The sequence below is a fragment of the Euphorbia lathyris genome, chromosome 1 (assembly GCF_963576675.1).
Source record: "Euphorbia lathyris chromosome 1, ddEupLath1.1, whole genome shotgun sequence".
Classification (NCBI taxonomy): domain Eukaryota; kingdom Viridiplantae; phylum Streptophyta; class Magnoliopsida; order Malpighiales; family Euphorbiaceae; genus Euphorbia; species Euphorbia lathyris.
In genome coordinates, this window is record NC_088910.1 from 110,057,274 (window position 1) to 110,077,428 (window position 20,155).

A 20,155-nucleotide genomic window follows, 5' to 3' on the forward strand; every position below is an offset into this window, starting at 1 on the left:
TAATCTAATATCTAAAACTCTTCATTTTAAAGTAAAAAGACAAACATAAACAGAAAAATGAATAAACAAACATCCCCTATAATAGAAAATGATATTTATTTATTTTATCTACAGATTATGGTAGAACTTTTGTAAGGACACGCTTTTAAGGGTAATACTGAGTTGGAACGTCTAAGTAAGGAATGTTTATAAAAGATACTATAAGAACCTGAATAAATTGAATAATACATTGAAAATGAAGAAGGAATGATTGAGTTATATTAATAATAGTACATTGCAATCAAGGTTGGCGCTAGTCGGGTATACAAGGCACTCGGGGATTAATTGAGAATTAATTGGATATTTTTATTTCATCTTTTAATTAAAATTTATTATATAAATGTCATTAAAAGATATATTGTACTATCTAAAAATAATAATATAAAATGATTTAATATAGAAAAAATTTATATTTGTAGCATATATCATGAAAACAAAGTCTTAAGCTATATCATGAAAACAAGTAGAAAACACAATTAAATAAAAATATCTGAAAATAATAAATACAATTCACCAATGTGACAATATTTAAAAAATAAATTATAATAAAACAAATAATAATAATAATAATAATAATAATAATAATAGTACTAATAGTAAAAGTTTTTTAATCCAATCAACAACTAGGCTGATCTCATGTTGTTTAGACGGAGTTCAGATGACTAAAAATCGCCCGGAGAGTCAAAAAATGTCCAGATGAAATAATCGGAGAAATCGGGGTGAAATCTCCATTTCAAACGTTAATGCAGTTTAAATGGCATTTTTTTTAACACTAGGCTTTTACATATAGACACATTTTAAAACCGTGAATTTGAGACAATGGGAGACATTATTTAGTGTTGCAATGATGGAACAGATTGTTATATAGCTTTTCTTTATCATTTTAAACATTGAGATATATATTTTATATATAAATAAAAGTGTAAATATAATATGTTACATATAGTAAATTAATAATCATTAAATAATAGGGAGCCAAAGATGAGGACTTTATATAAAGGTGGGTACGAAGCTTTTGAGTCTTTACAAGTAGTGTTGGTGAGACTTTTTTCCTTTTTTTTTTTTTCTTTGTTTTGCTCCGTCGGTGGAATATCGTCAAAACTATAGTGGTATCTAGCGTTTTAATGCGATATGGGCAGGCAACCTTGCTGCGATAAACTTGGCGTGAAAAAAGGTCCATGGACGGCCGATGAAGACAAGAAACTCATCAATTTCATTCTCACTAATGGCCAGTGCTGTTGGAGAGCTGTTCCTAAACTCGCCGGACTCCGTCGCTGCGGCAAAAGTTGCCGTCTTCGCTGGACTAATTATCTTCGCCCTGACTTGAAAAGAGGCCTTCTTACTGATTCTGAAGAACAATTGGTTATTGATCTTCATGCCCATCTTGGCAATAGGTATTTACCCTAATTTCATTCATCAATTTCACGGTTTTAAAACGCGTCCTCATATACTATTAATATAATCTGATCGCTCTCCTCGTTAATTAATGTGATTGATTTGTCTTGTTAATCATACACTAAAAGCATATTATTATTTTGGGTTTGGTGTGTGGTGGCTTCACGAGGAAAATATGTGACTAAGAAAAAGGCTGTTTAAGTTTTGTTTTGTATTGGAAAAAGACGAATGCATTTTGGAATTAAGTGTTGTTAACTTTTGTTTTGTATTGAAAAAAAATATATATAATTAAAGGTGATTTGAAGCATATTTATTTTTCTATATGATTTGCAGCTTTTCATATTAAAGTTAATATATAAAGGTTTATATGATTTTGGCATGCCATAAAAATTGTCAACAACTAATGCCAACCAAAGTTTTGAAAGTTGGTACCAATTTCAATAATATGTTGACATGCCATCCTAGCTAATATTGTTTTTTTTTTCTCATTAATTTAATTTAACTGTTTTAAAGATAGAAGAATTATTATTTTTATAATGTAAAATTATTTTTCAAATCTCTTAAAGATAGTAAACTTATTATTTATATCCTTTCAAATTGAAATTTTCTCAAATTAATTATGTTTAATACATTACTTCAAAAAAATTATGTTTAATACATCTTAACCATTAATCATAAAATCAATAGTTGAGATATAATTATTCAATAAATAAATAAATAATTTAGTGATTAATGATTGTCATGACAATATAACCAACTTAAGAGGATATCAATTCTTTTTTAATACTTCAATTCTTCATTTTAGACTTTTGTTTAGGTCTTTTTCATATCATTTTTTAGTTCCAAAAAGCATTACGAAACTCTTGATTATTTTGATTTTGATGTATTGATTTTTGATTTTTTTTTCAACACATTATATTTTTGATCAATTATTTTTTAATATATTAAGTCTTTGTTTGTCAAATAGGTTAGCAAAGCACATCCAATTTTTAAAGCACTACATATTTTATATGTGTATGTTATTATATTTTTTAAAATTTGAAATAAAGTTTCTCGATGGACATACCACATATATAAAGAAATTGTGTTTGAGTTATTGCAAATGTAAATTTGAATCATATGAAATGAATAACAATTCAATAATCGAGTTTTATATTTAAAACATGCTTGTCTAGTAGTCATGATGAGTTTAATGGGACAAAAAAAAAAAACAATCGAAAGTTTAATATATTGAAATGAAAAATCAGAGATTCAATCTACTAAAATCGTAATAACGGGTTCCAAAATGTTTTCTTTTTCTTTTTTCTTTTCCCATCATTTTAATTTGTACTATTTTTTATTATTCTCACATTTTCTTATACTTTTTCTTGAACTTTTTGATTGAATAATTATTGAAATTAAATTATTTTTTTTACAGGTGGTCAAAAATTGCAGCTAGGTTGCCAGGAAGAACAGACAATGAGATAAAGAATCACTGGAACACCCACATCAAGAAAAAGCTTCTGAAAATGGGAATTGATCCAGTAACTCATGAACCCTTCCAAAAAGAATCTAAGTCCGACGAAACCTCTTCATCACATACAGATGTTTTGCCTGAATCTATCTGCAATAACACTAACAACGAAGAAAATAAGGTTAATAATTCCGAGGAAAACTCAAACTCAAACTCAAATTCAAGCTCGACACAAGATCAAAACTGTTACAGCGATGATCAATCATTATTATTGGACAACATTTGCAACGACGAAATATTATTGAATTGCTTATGGATGGATGATCAGCCTCCTCTAGTTGATGCAATGTCATTCAACAACAATCCTGATCCTCCTACAATCGAAAACATCATTAATGTCGACGCAGGTTGTCCTTATCCATCCTGGGAAGATAATTGCAGTTGGTTATTGGATTGTCAAGACTTCGGTGTTCATGATTTTGGCTTTGATTGCTTCGAAAACACCGAATTCAAGGCCATGAACTCATTAGATATCCAAGACAAGGACTAAACATTAATTATTTCAAATTCAATCATTTTGACAAAATGGACATAAAGATACATAAAATCAAAGGTTAATGTCTTGTCTGTCTGGTATAGCTGAAGTTAGGTTCTTTTAAGTGTTATTGAGATAATATTATTATCTTAATTAATCTTTTTATGCTTGAGGAATTATTGTGGTTGGTGTTTAATTAAGGGATTAAGCCTGTCTTAATTTAGATCAGGTTTTTTTCTCACCAACCCAAGTCAAAAAAATCATTAATTAAAAAGTGGCATCATTGTAATTATATATATATTCTTTCTGCTTTTTACGAATGTTGTAATCTTTCTGTAAGAGATAGGGACACTTGGGAGCATTTGTCAATATGAAATGCTATTAGCTAGTGGTGGGATTCCAGAATTTTATATTATTTGTATATATTTGTATCATAATTCAAATAAAAAGTGGACACTATTATTTGTTTTTGATTTTATAGGAAAGGATAATATTTTATATATTCTGAAATTTATAATTTAACATTAGACCATAGGTTGTTATTATTTAAAAATAGAGCTAATTTAATGTACATATTGTCATTTAGTAATGTAGACCGAATTTGTGATTAAATTTTATGTACAAGAAAGAGATGTATTTTACAGAAAGAATAATCTAACTTGTTCTCAGATAAAGCAATAGTCAAATTCAATGTGTTTAATCCGTGCATGGAACATTGGATTGGCCATCCCACGTGGATAGTCCTAATATTGTCACACCGTAGTTGGACTGGAATGGAATGGGCATGGGATAACAAAGTTTAGTAAGCAATGAGGAAAACCACACAAATTATGTAGTGACATTAGAAACGTAGAAACTGCTTTGTACTCACTCTTAGTGGATGAGAGAGAAATAGTTGGTAATTTGCATGTCTACTATGAGAAAAGATTAAGACAATAAAGACACAAAATAGGAATCAATGGTAAAGATTAAATTTGACCCTAACATTTTTTAAAAAGTGTAGATTTGGTTCTAATATATGAAATGATACAAATTTAATCCTAACATTTTCAAATAGGATCAATTTTAATTAGTCCAATAGAACAGGTGACTGATCCCCTCCATTCTCCATACCAACCAACATCCCTTGCCTCCTTTAATTCTAAACGTATAACTTCCATTTGTGAAGCATGCTTAGCTCGAAAGATGTTCATAGATTCTTGAACAGATTCGATATTGTAAATTAATTGCTTCGTTAAACTATCCATAAAAGTTCGCTACTCAGGATCCAATGAGCTAGGCAGACATCAATTCTTTGCTCCAAAGCTAAAATAACGAATAATGGTGATATTGGATGATTACTAGAATAAACCAAGCCACGATTTGGTGCGGCTGATGAACTTGGCCTATCTTCAGCTCTTTGGTTGGGCTGAATCACATGTTGAACTACATAGTAAACTATAGGTTGAAACATAGCTTGAACTACAGGGCGAATGACTGAACTGTGAACATGAACCATTTTAACGAAGTAGTGTCCACGTTCATTGCACCAAATAATGTCTTCGTTTATGTATTTCGTCTCATGATCGCTTCCGATGTCCTGAGGCGACAACAAACAGTCAAAAAGGGATCGGAAGGTACTGGTAAGTACAAAACAATCTTGAAGCTCTCTGGTGCTTCTCAGATGCTTAAGTCAGTAAGGTACTAGTAAGTACAAAACGATCTTGAAAGTAGTTAGATAAGAGAGAGAACATTCATAAAGGTTACGTACTTGAGGCTCTGAAATCAAGACTATTTATAAATAATTTACTTACATAAAGTTTGTGTATCTTGACACATGTCAACTTTTGATTTGGTTTCAGACTCTATCTTTTCATTCCATACTAAATGAGAGTTGGGGAGCGTGCCTTTGGGTTCCAAGACGACTATTGGTCCACGTGTCAGGCAGCTTCCAAAGAGACTTTCTTCATCATTAAGCATTCGTATAACCGAACATTCATGGGCTTGAGGAGTTTAGGCTCAAATGCTGGATTTGGACCGTAAGCCGATTCTTGGGCATTCAGGCCCAATTAATTGTCACTATATCAAGGGGTAAACATCAGTTGTTTCAAAAAGTATTAGAAGATGTTTGGTTGCTCATTTTCATGTTTATGTTTGTCTTTTTGCTTCAAAATGGACAATTTTAGGTGTTTGGTTAATGACCTCTTGTTTGCCGTTTACACCTGAAAAATAACATTTTATAAAAACTGAGAATCCATGCTTTTTGAAAATGCAGCTTTTTTCAACGGCAAACAACAACAACAAAGTGTAGATAAAACAAATGCACCCTACAATACTGTTTTTTCTACTTGAAATTTGCCGTTTGAGTTTTTTCCCTAAAATATCCTTTTCAAATTCAATCGTACTTATGAGAAAAGGTTTATGCCAAGGTTGGCAATTATAAGGCCTTTGCAATGGAAGGCATTAGTCAAGACAACAAGCACTGAGGAGTAATTTCTAGTAGCATATCTCATCAAATATAGGGAGATATGCCTTTTGAGCATTTTCTTGGAAGAGCCTAGTATTCTGTTTTAGGGAGGTTGATTGATTAACTTTTTCTAATTCCTTATATATAATGATGACATCTTTCTTTTTTTCGCATGACAAATTCTGACTTGTTAATTGAATTAAATAAATGTATGTTATTTTATATCAGCAACCATTAATTATGATAATCAATCAGCTAATAACAACAAACGATAACCATAACCATAACAATAAACAACAACTACTAAACCAAACAAATTATAAAACTCAACAAAAATTAATGCTAAAAAAATCTAAGAAAACTTGTCATATTGTGACAAAATAATATATTAATGGTGCAACGCTTTCTTTTACCCTACCCTATTAATGTTTTGACTTCTTTTTTATTCTTTTAATTAGTATTATTGATAGTTAATTTTTAATACATATTATTCATGTGATGTAGATATTTTTTTTAAGGGTTTGAATCAAGGTGAAAGAAGTTGAGTGAGATACGGAGGAGCAAGAAGAAAATTGCTGAAATTCATCTCCACACGGTGTGTCAGGTAGACCACACGACTGGTAGAACTCAAAGGAAATCCGGTGGTGCTCCTAGAACTCATCACACGCCGAGTGACACAACCCCACAAGACATGTGACTCTGGATAGCTAAGTAAGAGCTGTGTGCAAAGAATGCCACACACCGTGTGACATGGATATTCAACCAAAAATGTTTAGGCGACAGAAAGGTCAAAATCTGCCCAAATCTGCCAGAATTTTGATTTTCTATAATTACTGTTCCTACCACTTTTTATTTACTATTTTACCATTTCGATTTAATTCCCTAAATACCATTTTGACATCCTCTTTCTCATCTTATCTTTAGCTTTCCTTAATGACTTGTAACTCTAGTTACGTAAATTTAATCTTTTACTTTTATTTGGGAAAGCTATTTAAAACCTCTTGTTTGTAAGAATGACTATAACTTTTCATTGATCAAAAACTATTTTAATCCCTTTAAAGTTTCATTAAGGTTTTACATCTTTAACAATGAAGGATTTTCATTTTCTACGGATTTAATATGTGAATACTGAAATTAACTCCTTCAAAAACTAGGTTTAACATCTTTATAAGTTTAAGATCAACACCCTTTCATTCAACATTAATCCGTATCATCATGTATCTCTAACATTATTTATCACATAAATACAATTTTTTTTAAGGAATACAATTTTTATTTTATTTACTATTATTTATTACACATTGATTCGCTGCTATATTTTTGGGGCGAATAAATAGGTGTTGACGGTGAGGTTAGACATTACACCTAACTAAAACAATTCAAGTATTTCTTCCAAAAAAAAAAAAAAAAAATTAAAATATAGAAACATTCGAATCTGGCTTCATGATTGCAAAGTGGAATGTGGAATCATTAGGGTATATTTGATTATGCAATTCATGCTATATGTCACACTTCTATACCACTATTCTTTATGGATATATATTTTTTTCATTATAAATAAAACTAAATGTATATATTATTTAATTTCATGTGCTCACATTATATTATGAAGAGAATAAGAAAAGGTCGGCATGTATGTATGTCTTTTGAGTTGAATGTAGGAAAAAAGGGTCCACACTATCTGAAAATATTAAAAGGTTAATGATGCACAGTTAGTGCTTTCTGCTATAAGGATAAGACTTCTATTCATTTTTTAATTAATTGCTAATCATATTATATCATTCCTATATTATTTTTATTAACTAGTTAAATATACCACTACCTAATACGTCCAACAAATTCATTTTATAAATTTAAACACGATACAAGATTGCTTCAAAAGAGAAAAAGAAAAAAAAAACACTATAGAAGATTGTTAGCATATCTAAAAATCTTATTTATTTTGAATTTTTTGGATTTTTTTTGGTAAGAGGAACGGGTTAAAACTCGGTAAACAAGAGAGAAAAACCTCTAAAAACAAAAAGAAAACTAAATTCGAACTATTCTAGAGTTGTCTATACCACATAAATCAGTAAAAAGTATTTCTTGAATACCTGCACGAGGCTCCACACATTCATGAAAACTCAAAGAAACTAGTCATGTATAGTTTGCCATCTAGTCGGCTGCTCGGTTGCCTTCGCGATACACATGCTCAATTCGAATCTCTCAATTCTGCGACATAAGCTCTTGACATTTCAGAAGAAACCAGTAAGCCTTATGCCGACTAACCACAGGCTCGGTCACTAAGCGAATCACAACCAACGAATCCAATTCAAAAATTACTTTTTTGAAACCACTATCCCAAGCAACCTAGAGTCCAAAAAATAAACTCCAAATCTCTGCTAAAACAGTCGTGCAAACCCCCTAGGTTTACTGCAAAACCTCCCTGCTAAACACCATGTTCGTCACGGAGAACTCCACCAACAGAAGCAATTCCCGGGTTTCCTTTACTAGCTCCGTCACAGTTGCATTTAAACCAATCCGGAATTAGTTTATTCTAACCTATCAGAACCTCAGAATGTCCCTCAATCCTAAGACGCAGGACAAATTCGAACGCGATTTTGAAACCATCGATCTGGTCCCTTTGCTAGTCCGCCTATGATATTTGGGCCAAAGGTTTTTTTTTCAGGTCCATTACTAGCGCTAGATGAACCTACGAAATTGCCCGTAAAGAAAGATTGGCTAAATTATATATGGGTAGTTTGGACATAAATGTAATGGGTATATATATTCCAAGAATATGAAATTAGTGTGTTTGAACTCGAGGAAGTGGTTGACATTAATTGGAGTAAAATGAGGCCTAGAGCCAAGCCCATCATAGGAGAATTCAGCCAAATTAATTAGTTAATACATTTTAATTGTTAAAACACAATAACTAATATAATAATGCATTCATTTTAAAATAATTGTCATATTTGATCAAATTACACATATTTAAAAAATGATTGATCTGCACTAAATTTATGGTAAAAAAATAAAATATATTTTTATCTCTCTTTATTAACAATCCACGTTTTTTGTATCACTCATTTAATTGATCCACTCTTTATATATTGAAAACTTAAAAGGATAAAAAGTACAATTAACATTCTTAAAGCTAAATCTGACAAATAATATAAAATAATTTTTTTTTTTTTTTTATGAAATGTGACAATTATTTTGAAATTGATAGTATAATATTTATCAATAGTGTTTACATTGATCATGAGTAACCAAATACCATTAGATCTAAACTTATTAGAATCATATAGTGGAGATTTAAAGCATCCTGATGCTTTTAAATCTGGCGGTAAACCAAATTCATATGGTCATTCACAACTCATATTTTCTTTTTAAATAATACACAACCCATATTTGAACACTATTGCAATAGTTATTTATAAAGATATATAAATACATGGTTTTAGTAAGATTAAAATTAGGATTTAATTTAGAATTAAATCATAATCCATTAGTTATTATATTTAATGGTTAAAATAATAATTAATCAGATAATATTTATATATATGGATATATGGTTATGGTAAGATTACAATTATGATTTAATTTGAAAATTAAATCCTAACTAAATCTATTTTTAATTGGATTAAAAATTATCACCTTTTTTCCTAGACCTAGCCCCCATTTCTATATTTATCTCTCATCTCTCTTTAGACAATGGTGTCATTTGATACATGATATTTAAAGGAGAAAATTAGAGTTATATTTCTTAGCGCTTTAGAAACAACATTAATTTTAAAAATTCTCTATATATTCAAGAACATTCAAACACCCTTGTTACTATTGGAAAGATGCTAGCACACAAACTGATTCAGCTGAAACTTTCGTATATGGAATTGTAGAAAGATTTTATCTTACAGTTCATTGTCTCGATTCATCATCTCCGATTACTTTACTCAATCGAAGGAGGATGGTAAATAAGTTTTTTTTAACCTTTTATTACATGCTTGAATAATTAGGATCGGTTTTTACTTGTTTAGAAAATGTTTCCGCCTTTAAAATAAAACTAGTCGAAAACCCGTGCGATGCACGGGGTATGAAACTTTTATATAATTTAGATAAATAAATAAATTGACATATTTATTTTTAAATAATTTTATATCATGCTATGAAAAAATGTTATATTATGTATATTTGAAATTAATATATATTTTTTAATGATAATTTAAATTAAATTAATTTTAAAAATAATTGACTACTTTTTTTGTAGAATTTTAACTAAAGATGAATGATTTATTTATTTTTACAAAATTCAATGATTTGTACTTTTTAGGAATTTTAATACATTTTCATATTCCAAATATTCTGTGAAATAATAATAATAAAATAGCAGATTAATTAAGAAATATATTAGAATATAATAAAAAAACCAAAAATTGAATTAAACTATAATTAAAATTAAATATTATATTTCCGATACAAAATAATTACAATATAGGTTAAACAAAAATTGAATTAATCTGCAATTAAAAATAAATATTATATCTACGATACAAAAGAATTACAATCTGTGTTAAAATGAAAGCAACATCAATATATTATTCTATAAACTATTACAATCAATACTTTTCTAATGTTGCATATGAAGAAACTTTATCAATTCAATATGTTACATATAAAAAAATAAAATTCGTAAGAATTAGTCACAAATTCATCTTGATGATAATTATTTTGGTTGATGGAATTTCATGATCACCAAGTATTCGAATTCAATTATTCATTCTGCTACAATAACCCAATATATCTAATTGAATCAGTTTAAGATGATGATTTCTCCTATTTTCATCTCGTAATATCTCATCAAGACATTCGATCAATTTGTTCTTCATTCTTTCACTATATAGAATATCAGCCATACTCGCAAATATTACTTATTTGACTTCATTAATATTTTCTAATAATTATATATTCTTGAATTTTGTAAGTAAGAAAAACAAAAAAAAGAATTGAAAAAAAAAATGAAGGGACGAAAAAGATAATTAAGAGAGAACAATCTTCCTCTCGGTTTTTAAAAAAAAAATAAATAAGAGAGAATGTCGAGACATAAGCGTATAAAGAGGAGAGTGAAAATATTTTTTGCCCATTAATTAAACATTTTATTTTTTCTTAATGAAGTATTGAGTCCATAAATTAATTTTAGTTAAATAGAATTAAATCGCAATTGTAACCACTCAGTACAAAAAAAAAGTTTTATAATTAATATGTGGAATTAATTATATTAATTAGAATCATTATGCTCAACATTTGAGAATTTGAAGAGATTCAAATAATAATATTTTCTTAATTAATATTTTACAATAATTTGTCCTATGATCATATTTCATGCCGAAAATCTAAATTTTAGTTAGAGTTAACAATCAAAACGATAACACCTAGGAACATATACTAAAAAAGAATATAAATATACAAAATCTTTAATTTAGTCATTTTGAAAAATAAATAAATAAAAAAGAAAACATGGATAAGGTATTGAGAAGTATAGAATCTGGATAAAATTTCTGTCTCTGAAAGATGAAACTATAACAACAATTGTTTAATAAAAATAAAATAGCACAATTGAGAAAGCCAAAAATTGAGTTTATATAAAGCCGAAAATCTAAATTTTAGTTAAGAATTAGCAATCGAAACGATAACACCTAGCAACATATACTAAAAAAGAATACAAATTTACAAAATCTTTATTTTAGTCATTTAAAAAAAAAGACAAATAAAAAAGAAAACGTGGATAAGGTAGCGAGAGGTATGGAACATGGGTAACGACAGAAATGGAATTCATCTCTGAAAAATGAAATTATAACAACTATTGTTTAATAAAAAGAAAACAACAATACAATTGAGAACAAAAATAACTACAACATATAAAAAAAATCGAATAATTACCTTGAGAAACATAAGAATTTCTTGTAATTTTTGACACTTTTGTGTTTTTCGATTTTAGTTGTTCATGCATCGTCTATTTCTGTCGGATTTCTTCAATTGAAGCTATCAGTTTGCAAAAAAAAAAGACAAATAAAAAAAACATGGATAAGATAGCGAGAGGTATAGAACCTGGGTAACAACAGAAATGAATCTGAAATATGAAACTATAACAACTATTGTTTAATAAAAATAAAACAACAACATAATTGAGAACAAAATAACTACAACATATAAAAAAAATCGAATATTTACCTTCAGAAATATAATACTATCTATCGTGACCAATGAATATAATGGTGAAATACTATCTATCATGCTTTATATAGAAGTTTATTTGTGACTTTTGGATTTCCTTTGCTTTTTGTTTTTTCATCTTTCCGTAACTCTTGCTTTCTTTTATTATTTTAATTAATAGGCTAGTAATTATTTAATATATTATAAATATAAATTTGTTATTTTTAATTAATTAAATATTTATTTTTAATTAATTAAATATTTTTAATCTGATTTTTTACTACGTTGACAACTCATCAAAAAGACCTCTAAAACACTTCTTCTCATTTCTCTCTGCTTCCGTGATTATATATAGTATAGATGGGAGATACAAAACTAAGAAACAAATGAACACTAAATTAATAATGTTATCTAGTCTGATTATCCTTTCAATCTAATTCTAGCTAGTCGAAAACCCGTGCGATGCACGGGATATGAAACTTTTATATAATTTAGATAAATAAATTTATATCATGCTAAGAATTTTTTTTATATTATGTATATTTTAAATTAATATATATTTTTTATTGCTAATTCAAATTAAATTAAATTAATTTTGAAAATAATTGATTAATTTCTTATAGAATTTTAATTAAAGGTGAATGATTTTCTGTTACAAAATTCAATGATTTCTACATTTTAGTAATTTTAATACATTTTTATATTTTTTTATAACTGGAATTATGTGAAACAATAATAATAAAATAGGAGATTAATTAAAAAATATATTAGAATATAATGAAAAACCAAAAATTGAATTAAACTACAATTAAAATTAAATATTATATTTACGACACAAAAGAATTACAATCTATGTTAAACAAAAATTGAATTAAACTATAATTAAAATTAAATATTATATTTACGATACAAAAGAATTACAATCTATGATAAAATGGAACCAACATCAATATATTATATTACATTTGTAGTATTTCTCACTTGCGTTTTTCTTGACTTTCCTAAACTTTTCTCCTCCCCATTCTTTTGTTTGTTCTCATTCCTCTTCTTTTGTTCAAACACTCATTTTTCGTTTATTAATATATTGCGGGTTTGTCAGTTCTTGGGCCACGGGTGCTCAGTTCTGTCTCGTCCCAATTTCTATAAGAAAATATTATAAACTATTACAATCAATATTTTTCTAATGTTGCGCATAAAGAAACTTTATCAATTCAATATGTTACATATAAAAAAAATAAAATTCATAAGAATTAGTCACAAATTCATTTTAATGATAATCATTTTGCTTGATAGAATTTCATGATCACCAAGTATTCGAATTCAATTATTCATTCTGCTACAATAACCCAATATATCCAATTGAATCAGCTTAATGTGATAATTTCTCCTGTTTTCATATCGTAATATCTCATCAAGACATTCAATCGATTTGTTCTTCATTCTTTCACTGCATAGAATATTAGTCACGCTCGCACATTTCACTTATTTGACTTCATTAATATTTTCTAATAATTATATATTTTTGAATTTCATAAGCAAAAAAACAAACAAAAGAATAGAAAATAAAAATGAAGGGACAAAAAAGATAATTAGGAGAGAATTATCTTCCTTTCGTTTTTTTTTTTGAAAATAAGAGAGAATGTCAAGATGTAAGCATATAAAGAGGAGATTGGAAATACTTTTTGGCCATTAATTAAAATTTTTATTTTTTCTTAATAAAGTATTAAGTCCATGCGACCGGGCCGCCCTTTTTTTTTTTAAAGTATTAAGTCCATAACTTAATTTTATTTAAATAGAATTAAATTGTAATTGTAACCACTTAGTACAAAAAAAACGTTTTATAATTAATATGTGAAATTAATTCTATTAATTAGAATCATTGTGCCCAACATTTGAGAATTTGAAGAGATTCAAATAATAATATTTTTTAATTAATATTTTCCAACGACTTGTCCTATTATCATGTTTCATTTTTATTTGTTAAAAACTCTTGAAATACTAACAATTTTGTACAAACCACAATATAATAGTTAAAAACCATATAAGCCAATATTACAAAAGCAATTATCTCAATATCTCATAATTAATGTACATTTTTAGAATTTTGAGCATCAAAATTTATTTTTATTTACCTTCATTTTGAATTCGTATCTCGCATAATCCAAATTCTTCAAGAATAAACATCTTATCAAGTGTATTAGACGCTTACAATCTCTTTGTCTAAAGAACTGGGAAGAAATAACTTATTGATAATAATAATAATAATAATAATAATAATAATAATAATAATAATAATAATATAACAAAATTTATAATTGAAATAAACTTCATTGTAAGTATAATATTTCAATACATCTTTAATATTTTATTCAATATGTCTCCAACTTAACATATAATAAAAAAGAATGCAAATATACAAATTCTTTATTTTAGTCATTTAAAAAAAATACAAATAAAAAAGAAAATATGCATAAGGTAGCGAGAGGTATGAAACCTTGGTAACGACAGAAATGGAATTTCATCTCTGAAATTAAACTATAACAACTATTGTTTAATAAAAATAAAATAACAACACAATTGAGAACAAAAATAACTACAACATATTAAAAAAATCGAATAATTACCTTAAGAAACATAAGAATTTCTTGTAGTTTTTGACACTTTTGTGTTTCCCGATTTTAGTTGTTCATGCATCTTCTATTTCTATCGGATTTCTTCAATTGGAGATATCAGTTTGAAAAAAAAAACAAATAAAAAAGAAAACATGGATAAGGTAGTGAAATGTATAGAACCGGAGTAACAACAAAAATGGATCTGAAAGATGAAACTATAACAACTATTGTTTAATAAAAATAAAACAACAACACAATTGAGAACAAAATAACTACAACATATGGAAAAATCGAATAATTAAATTCAGAAATATAATACTATCTATCTACAACATATGAAAAAAATCGAATAATTACCTTGAGAAACATAAGGATTTCTTGTAATTTTTGAGACTTTTGTGTTTCCCGATTTTAGTTGTCCATGCATCTTCTATTTCTATCGTATTTCTTCAATTGGAGATATCAGTTTGAAAAGAAAGATAAATAAAAAAGAAAACATGGATAAGGTAGTGAAATGTTCGAACCTGGGTAACGGCAGAAATGGACCTGAAAGATGAAACTATAACAACTATTCTTTAATAAAAATAAAACAACAACACAATTGAGAACAAAATAACTACATCATATGGAAAAATCGAATAATTACATTCAGAAATATAATACTATCTATCATGCTTTATATAAAAGTTTATTTGTGACTTTTGGATTTCCTTTACTTTGTATTTTTTCATATTCGTGTGACTCTAACTTTCTTTTATTGTTTTAATTAATGGGCTAGTAATTGTTTAATTTATTATAAATATAAATCTGTTATTTTTAATTAATTAAATCATTTTAATTTTGATTTTTTACTACGTTGACAACTTATAAAAAATGCCTCTAAAACACTTCTCCTTATTTCTCTCTGCTTCCGCTATTATATATAGTATAGATTTATAAGAACAATTGCACGTTTGTTGCAGAATAGAGCTGTCAAAATAGACAATGATATCATAACATGATTCAACACATAAATTAAACGAATTGGGGTTGAACTTTAAGGAGTTCGGTTATAAATAGATCACCACAATTCACTTATAGGAGGATGGATTCGAACCCACAACCTCCCATCTTTGAATTCAAAAGTGTACCAGACGAGTTATGATGCTTTGTATAATCGGTTTAACTTAAATGTTAATAATATTTCAGTGATTGAAATGTTAATCATTTTGAATTTGGTTTATAAGTTTATACTTTATAATTTTTTGGATTATGGTTTTATTAACATATTTAGAGAGCAGAACCGAGTTGCAGATCGCTTGGCGGCGGCGGACCATGAGGGGACGTTAGGTGTTACTACCCTTTCTGTTTCCCCTAGTTTCATCTCTTCTCTTCTTTTAGAGGGTGGGATTGGGGTTAGCTTCCCTAGACTAATTCCCAGGTAGTTGTTGTTTTTTGTTTTTACTTTTCCTTTTCTACCAAAAATAAATAAATTTTATTCATTTAATTAATTGGATTAAATAAGTGAATTTCTGTCAATCCATTTACTTAATGAACCGTTTCAAGATTGAATCTTAACGAGTCACCAAAGTAAATTGATATGATCCGTTTATCACCCATTAATTCGTTTTAATAGCCTCTAATTTACTTCAGGAAGTTTGGATCAGTCTGAGTTTGGTGACATTATTGGGCAATGTCGCACACTTTTATCATCTCAAAACGGTTACACTATCCGTTTTATTAGAAGACAAGCAAACGGTTTAGCTCATGCTTTTGCTAGAGCGACCTCTCAATTTGCTAGTCAGTGTTACTTTGATATTATCCCTAGTGGGTTTCCGATTTCTGTATTAAACTTTTGCCGACTTTTGGCTCATTAATGATATTTTACTTCAAAGAAAAATAGCCTCTAATTACACGTGAGCAAAATAGAAGAGTCACGCATGGATCACGTGAGTGTAGGAGACGATTTCCAGCTCCACGCTTCCGAGGATCACTAAATTATCGCCGTTGTTTTTTATTTCCTCGTTTCTCCTTCCTTTCAGATCGCCGATCTAATTCCTATCCAGATTCCGACCAAACTCCTACTTTTTCTCTCGCCGCTACCAAAAATTCCTTCAGATCCATTTCTATTTCAGGTAAATTATCTAAAGCATATACACAAAAACACACGCACTCTCTCTCTAGCTTAGTTAACTTCACAGATACTGATCTATCTCCATGATTTGATTTAACATATGATTATAAGCTAATTAAATCTCAGTTTTTATTTTTATTTTTTTCAACACTCTGTTTCCAGCTTTGAAATAGATATCTTTAGAAAAATTATGGCTAGTATAAGGTAGTATATGTTGGTATTGAATTCTGGTTTACTAGGGTAAAATTTTGAAGCTGGAATTCCTGCTAATTGATTAGACTATAAGTTAATTTAATTTTAGTCTCTATCTCTAGATTTAGAATTTTTATTATGAATTATGGTTATGGAAGAATTAGTAGTTAATTTGGAATTTATTTGATGCATTTTATGATTAGGATTATGGATAATTGGATATGATTTAGTATTTGATTATTTGTTGCATTTTTAGAAATGTTAATAGTTGTTGTTTATGATTTTATCATTATTTTTCTTTAGCGCGGCTTGTGTGATTGTGTCGATAGGTGCGCACGCCTGAGTCTTAGGCCTTGCGCCTAGACTCGAAGGCCTCCTTGAACCTTAGTTTGCCTTGCGCCTTTAATAACTATGGTTTGCATACTTAAAGTGATTTGAACAATTTTGCAAGTGATGCTAGACCTGGCAGCTTTTCCTTTTGAATGACTGTAATTACTATTTTTTGAATGACTTGTAATTACTATTTTATCATTCAGATGTACTGCTACCTTATGGATTCATACTATTATTGCCTTAAAGATTCAAGATATTCAAAGTATGATGAGTCTATCAGATGACATTTCCACTGGCAAGTTCTTGATCATTGAGGCCTGCTAAATCAGTGTATTCTCGACAGGGGTTAATTCGTCCTGAATTAGCTACTTGTTTAGAGATTATGGTTCGTGGAAGAGATGCGTGTTGGGAACATTGTGTTCTTGTGGATGCAACGAGGCAGAAGGTTAGGTGTAATTACTGTCATAGAGAATTCAGTGGAGGGGTTTACCGGATGAAGTTCCATTTGGCTCAAATTAGAAACAAAGATATAGTCCCCTGTGCAGAAGTCCCGGATGATGTTCGAGATCATATCCGAAGTATATTAAACACTCCTAAGAAACAGAAGACCTCCAAGAAAGTAAAGGTGGATCCAGCGGCAAATGGTCAAGAAAATAGCTCTTCTGGTAGTGGTGGTTTGCATCCTAACCATGGATCCAGTGGCCAACGGGGTAGCATGTGCCCGTCTTTGTTATTTCCGCATCCTTCAAATACCGCAGAGCCAATTGATGATGCTCAGAAGCAAAAACAGGATAACGCTGATAAGAAAATTGCAGTGTTTTTCTACCATAATTCCATTGCATTCAGTGCTGCTAAATCCATGTATTATCAGGAAATGTTTGATGCAGTAGCTGAATGCGGGGTAGGATATAAAGCTCCCAGTTACGAAAAGCTTAGATCCTCGCTATTGGAGAAAGCGAAAGTTGATGTGCATGATTGGTATAAGAAATACCAAGATCAATGGAAAGAAACAGGTTGCACAATCTTGTGCGACAGTTGGTTCGATGGTAGAGCCAAATCGTTCCTCGTGTTTTCAGTTACATGCCCCAAAGGGACGTTGTTTTTGAAATCAGTCGATATATCAGGCCACAAAGACGATTCTAGTTACTTGTTCGAGTTGCTCGAGTCAATTGTATTGGAGGTTGGTGTGGAAAATGTATTACAAGTTATAACAGATAGCTCTGCGGGTTATGTTTACGCAGGCAGGCTTCTCATGACTAAGTACAGTTCACTGTTTTGGTCGCCTTGTGCTTCGTATTGCATTAATAAGATGCTGGAGGATATCGGTAAACAAGAATGGGTAGCTACCGTGTTGGAGGAGGCAAACACCATTACTACATTCATATATAGTAATGCATGGACTTTGAATATGATGAGAAGATTCACCGGTGGAAGGGAATTGTTCCGCCCCAGAATCACTAGATTTGTAAGCAAGTTTCTCTCGTTAAGGGCCATCGTTGTTCAGGAGGAAAACTTAGTTCATATGTTCTCTCATTCAGAGTGGTTAACGTCCATTCATAGCAGACAACCGGATGCTCAAGTTATTAAATCCTTGTTGTATCAAGATCGATTTTGGAAGTATGCACACGAAGCTGTAAGTGTCTCTGAACCCCTTGTTCGAGTCCTGAGGGTTGTTGATGGGGACATGCCGGCAATGGGCTACATATACCAAGGATTAGAGAGAGCAAAGGTTGCAATCAAGGCATATTATAAGGGCAGTACAGAAAAATATATGCCAATTTGGGATATCATCGATCGAAGATGGAATCTGCATTCGCCATTACATGCTGCAGCAGCATTTCTTAACCCCTCAATTTTCTACAACCCGAACCTTAGAGTCGATCCGCAAATTAGGAATGGATTTCAAGAAGCTATGATGAAGATGGCTACCTCAGATAAAGATAAAATGGACATCACCAAAGAACATCCTATGTACATAAATGCCCAGGGTGCTCTTGGTACGGATTTTGCAATCATTGGAAGGACACTCAATTCTCCAGGTATATGTAACTTCAAATCTTATTACTCATAATTGTTGCTTGTTTATTTTCCGAAAAATTGATTGCCTTTCCGATGATTTAAGGAGCAAAAACGTCATATGATGTCCTAAATCCTAAGCTCAAACAAGCATTTAGGATGAAGTGAAAACTTGCTGTAGCTACATCTCTAATATGATGCTGCAATGATGGATGTATAGGTGATTGGTGGGCAGGATTCGGGTACGAAATTCCGACTCTGCAACGAGTAGCTATGAGAATACTAAGCCAGCCTTGCAGTTCACATTGGTGCAGATGGAATTGGAGCACATTTGAAAGCATACACACCAAGAAAAGGAACAAAGTAGAGCTGGAAAAATTGAATGATTTGGTATTTGTTCATTGCAATCTTTGGTTAAATGGCATTTGCCAAAGTAGGGATAGAAAATGTAGAGCTATTGTGTATGATGAAATAGATGTTGATTCTGAATGGCCTACTGAATTGGAATCTTCTACTCCTCTCTTGGATGATTCATGGTTGGATAATTCCCCCCATGAGTTTAGGAGTAGTCCTTGAAATTGTACATTTTCATTGTATATATATACATGTTTTATTTTATGTAATAAAAGTTTAGGTAATTGTATCCAAGGTCAAGGCAACCTCTACTTTGACCATAGTTTACAGTAGAATTTATAAATTACACATCAATAAAAGTTAAATTTTGACCGAGTGGAAATCAAATTTCAAACATGCTAAGTAGAGATATTGATTTCTTAGCACTCGGACCAACTCTCAATGATCATTATATATATATATATATATTTATAAA

General features: G+C 29.6%; 2 protein-coding genes across 3 annotated transcripts; both read left to right on the forward strand.

Annotated features, from left to right (window-relative positions):
- Positions 1-1,069: 1,069 nt before the first annotated feature.
- Positions 1,070-3,895, forward strand: LOC136210588 (MYB-like transcription factor ODO1). The gene is made up of 2 exons (XM_066001925.1): positions 1,070-1,433; positions 2,852-3,895. Exons 1-2 carry the CDS (start codon positions 1,171-1,173, stop codon positions 3,435-3,437), a joined length of 849 nt encoding a protein of 282 aa, XP_065857997.1. The 5' UTR covers positions 1,070-1,170; the 3' UTR covers positions 3,438-3,895.
- Positions 3,896-16,641: 12,746 nt separating this feature from the next.
- On the forward strand, positions 16,642-20,056 carry LOC136210589 (uncharacterized). 2 transcript variants are annotated; one of them, XM_066001926.1, is made up of 3 exons: positions 16,642-16,786; positions 17,514-19,349; positions 19,547-20,056. In XM_066001926.1, the coding sequence occupies exons 2-3, from the start codon at positions 17,693-17,695 to the stop codon at positions 19,900-19,902; spliced, it is 2,013 nt and encodes a 670-aa protein (XP_065857998.1). In that variant the 5' UTR covers positions 16,642-16,786; positions 17,514-17,692; the 3' UTR covers positions 19,903-20,056. The 2 variants fall into 2 exon arrangements, with proteins under 2 accessions (XP_065857998.1, XP_065857999.1); XM_066001927.1 differs by having other exon boundaries at positions 19,433-19,569.
- The last annotated feature ends 99 nt before the right edge of the window (positions 20,057-20,155 follow it).

Excerpts from the sequence above, each read along its gene's own strand:
- LOC136210589 (XM_066001926.1), top strand. The coding sequence starts at position 17,693 with ATGGTTCGTGGAAGAGATGCGTGTTGGGAACATTGTGTTCTTGTGGAT. Across the intron at positions 19,350-19,546 it reads AAGGACACTCAATTCTCCAG|GTGATTGGTGGGCAGGATTC; the intron begins GTATATGTAACT and ends ATGGATGTATAG.
- LOC136210588 (XM_066001925.1), top strand. The coding sequence starts at position 1,171 with ATGGGCAGGCAACCTTGCTGCGATAAACTTGGCGTGAAAAAAGGTCCA. Across the intron at positions 1,434-2,851 it reads CATGCCCATCTTGGCAATAG|GTGGTCAAAAATTGCAGCTA; the intron begins GTATTTACCCTA and ends TTTTTTTTACAG.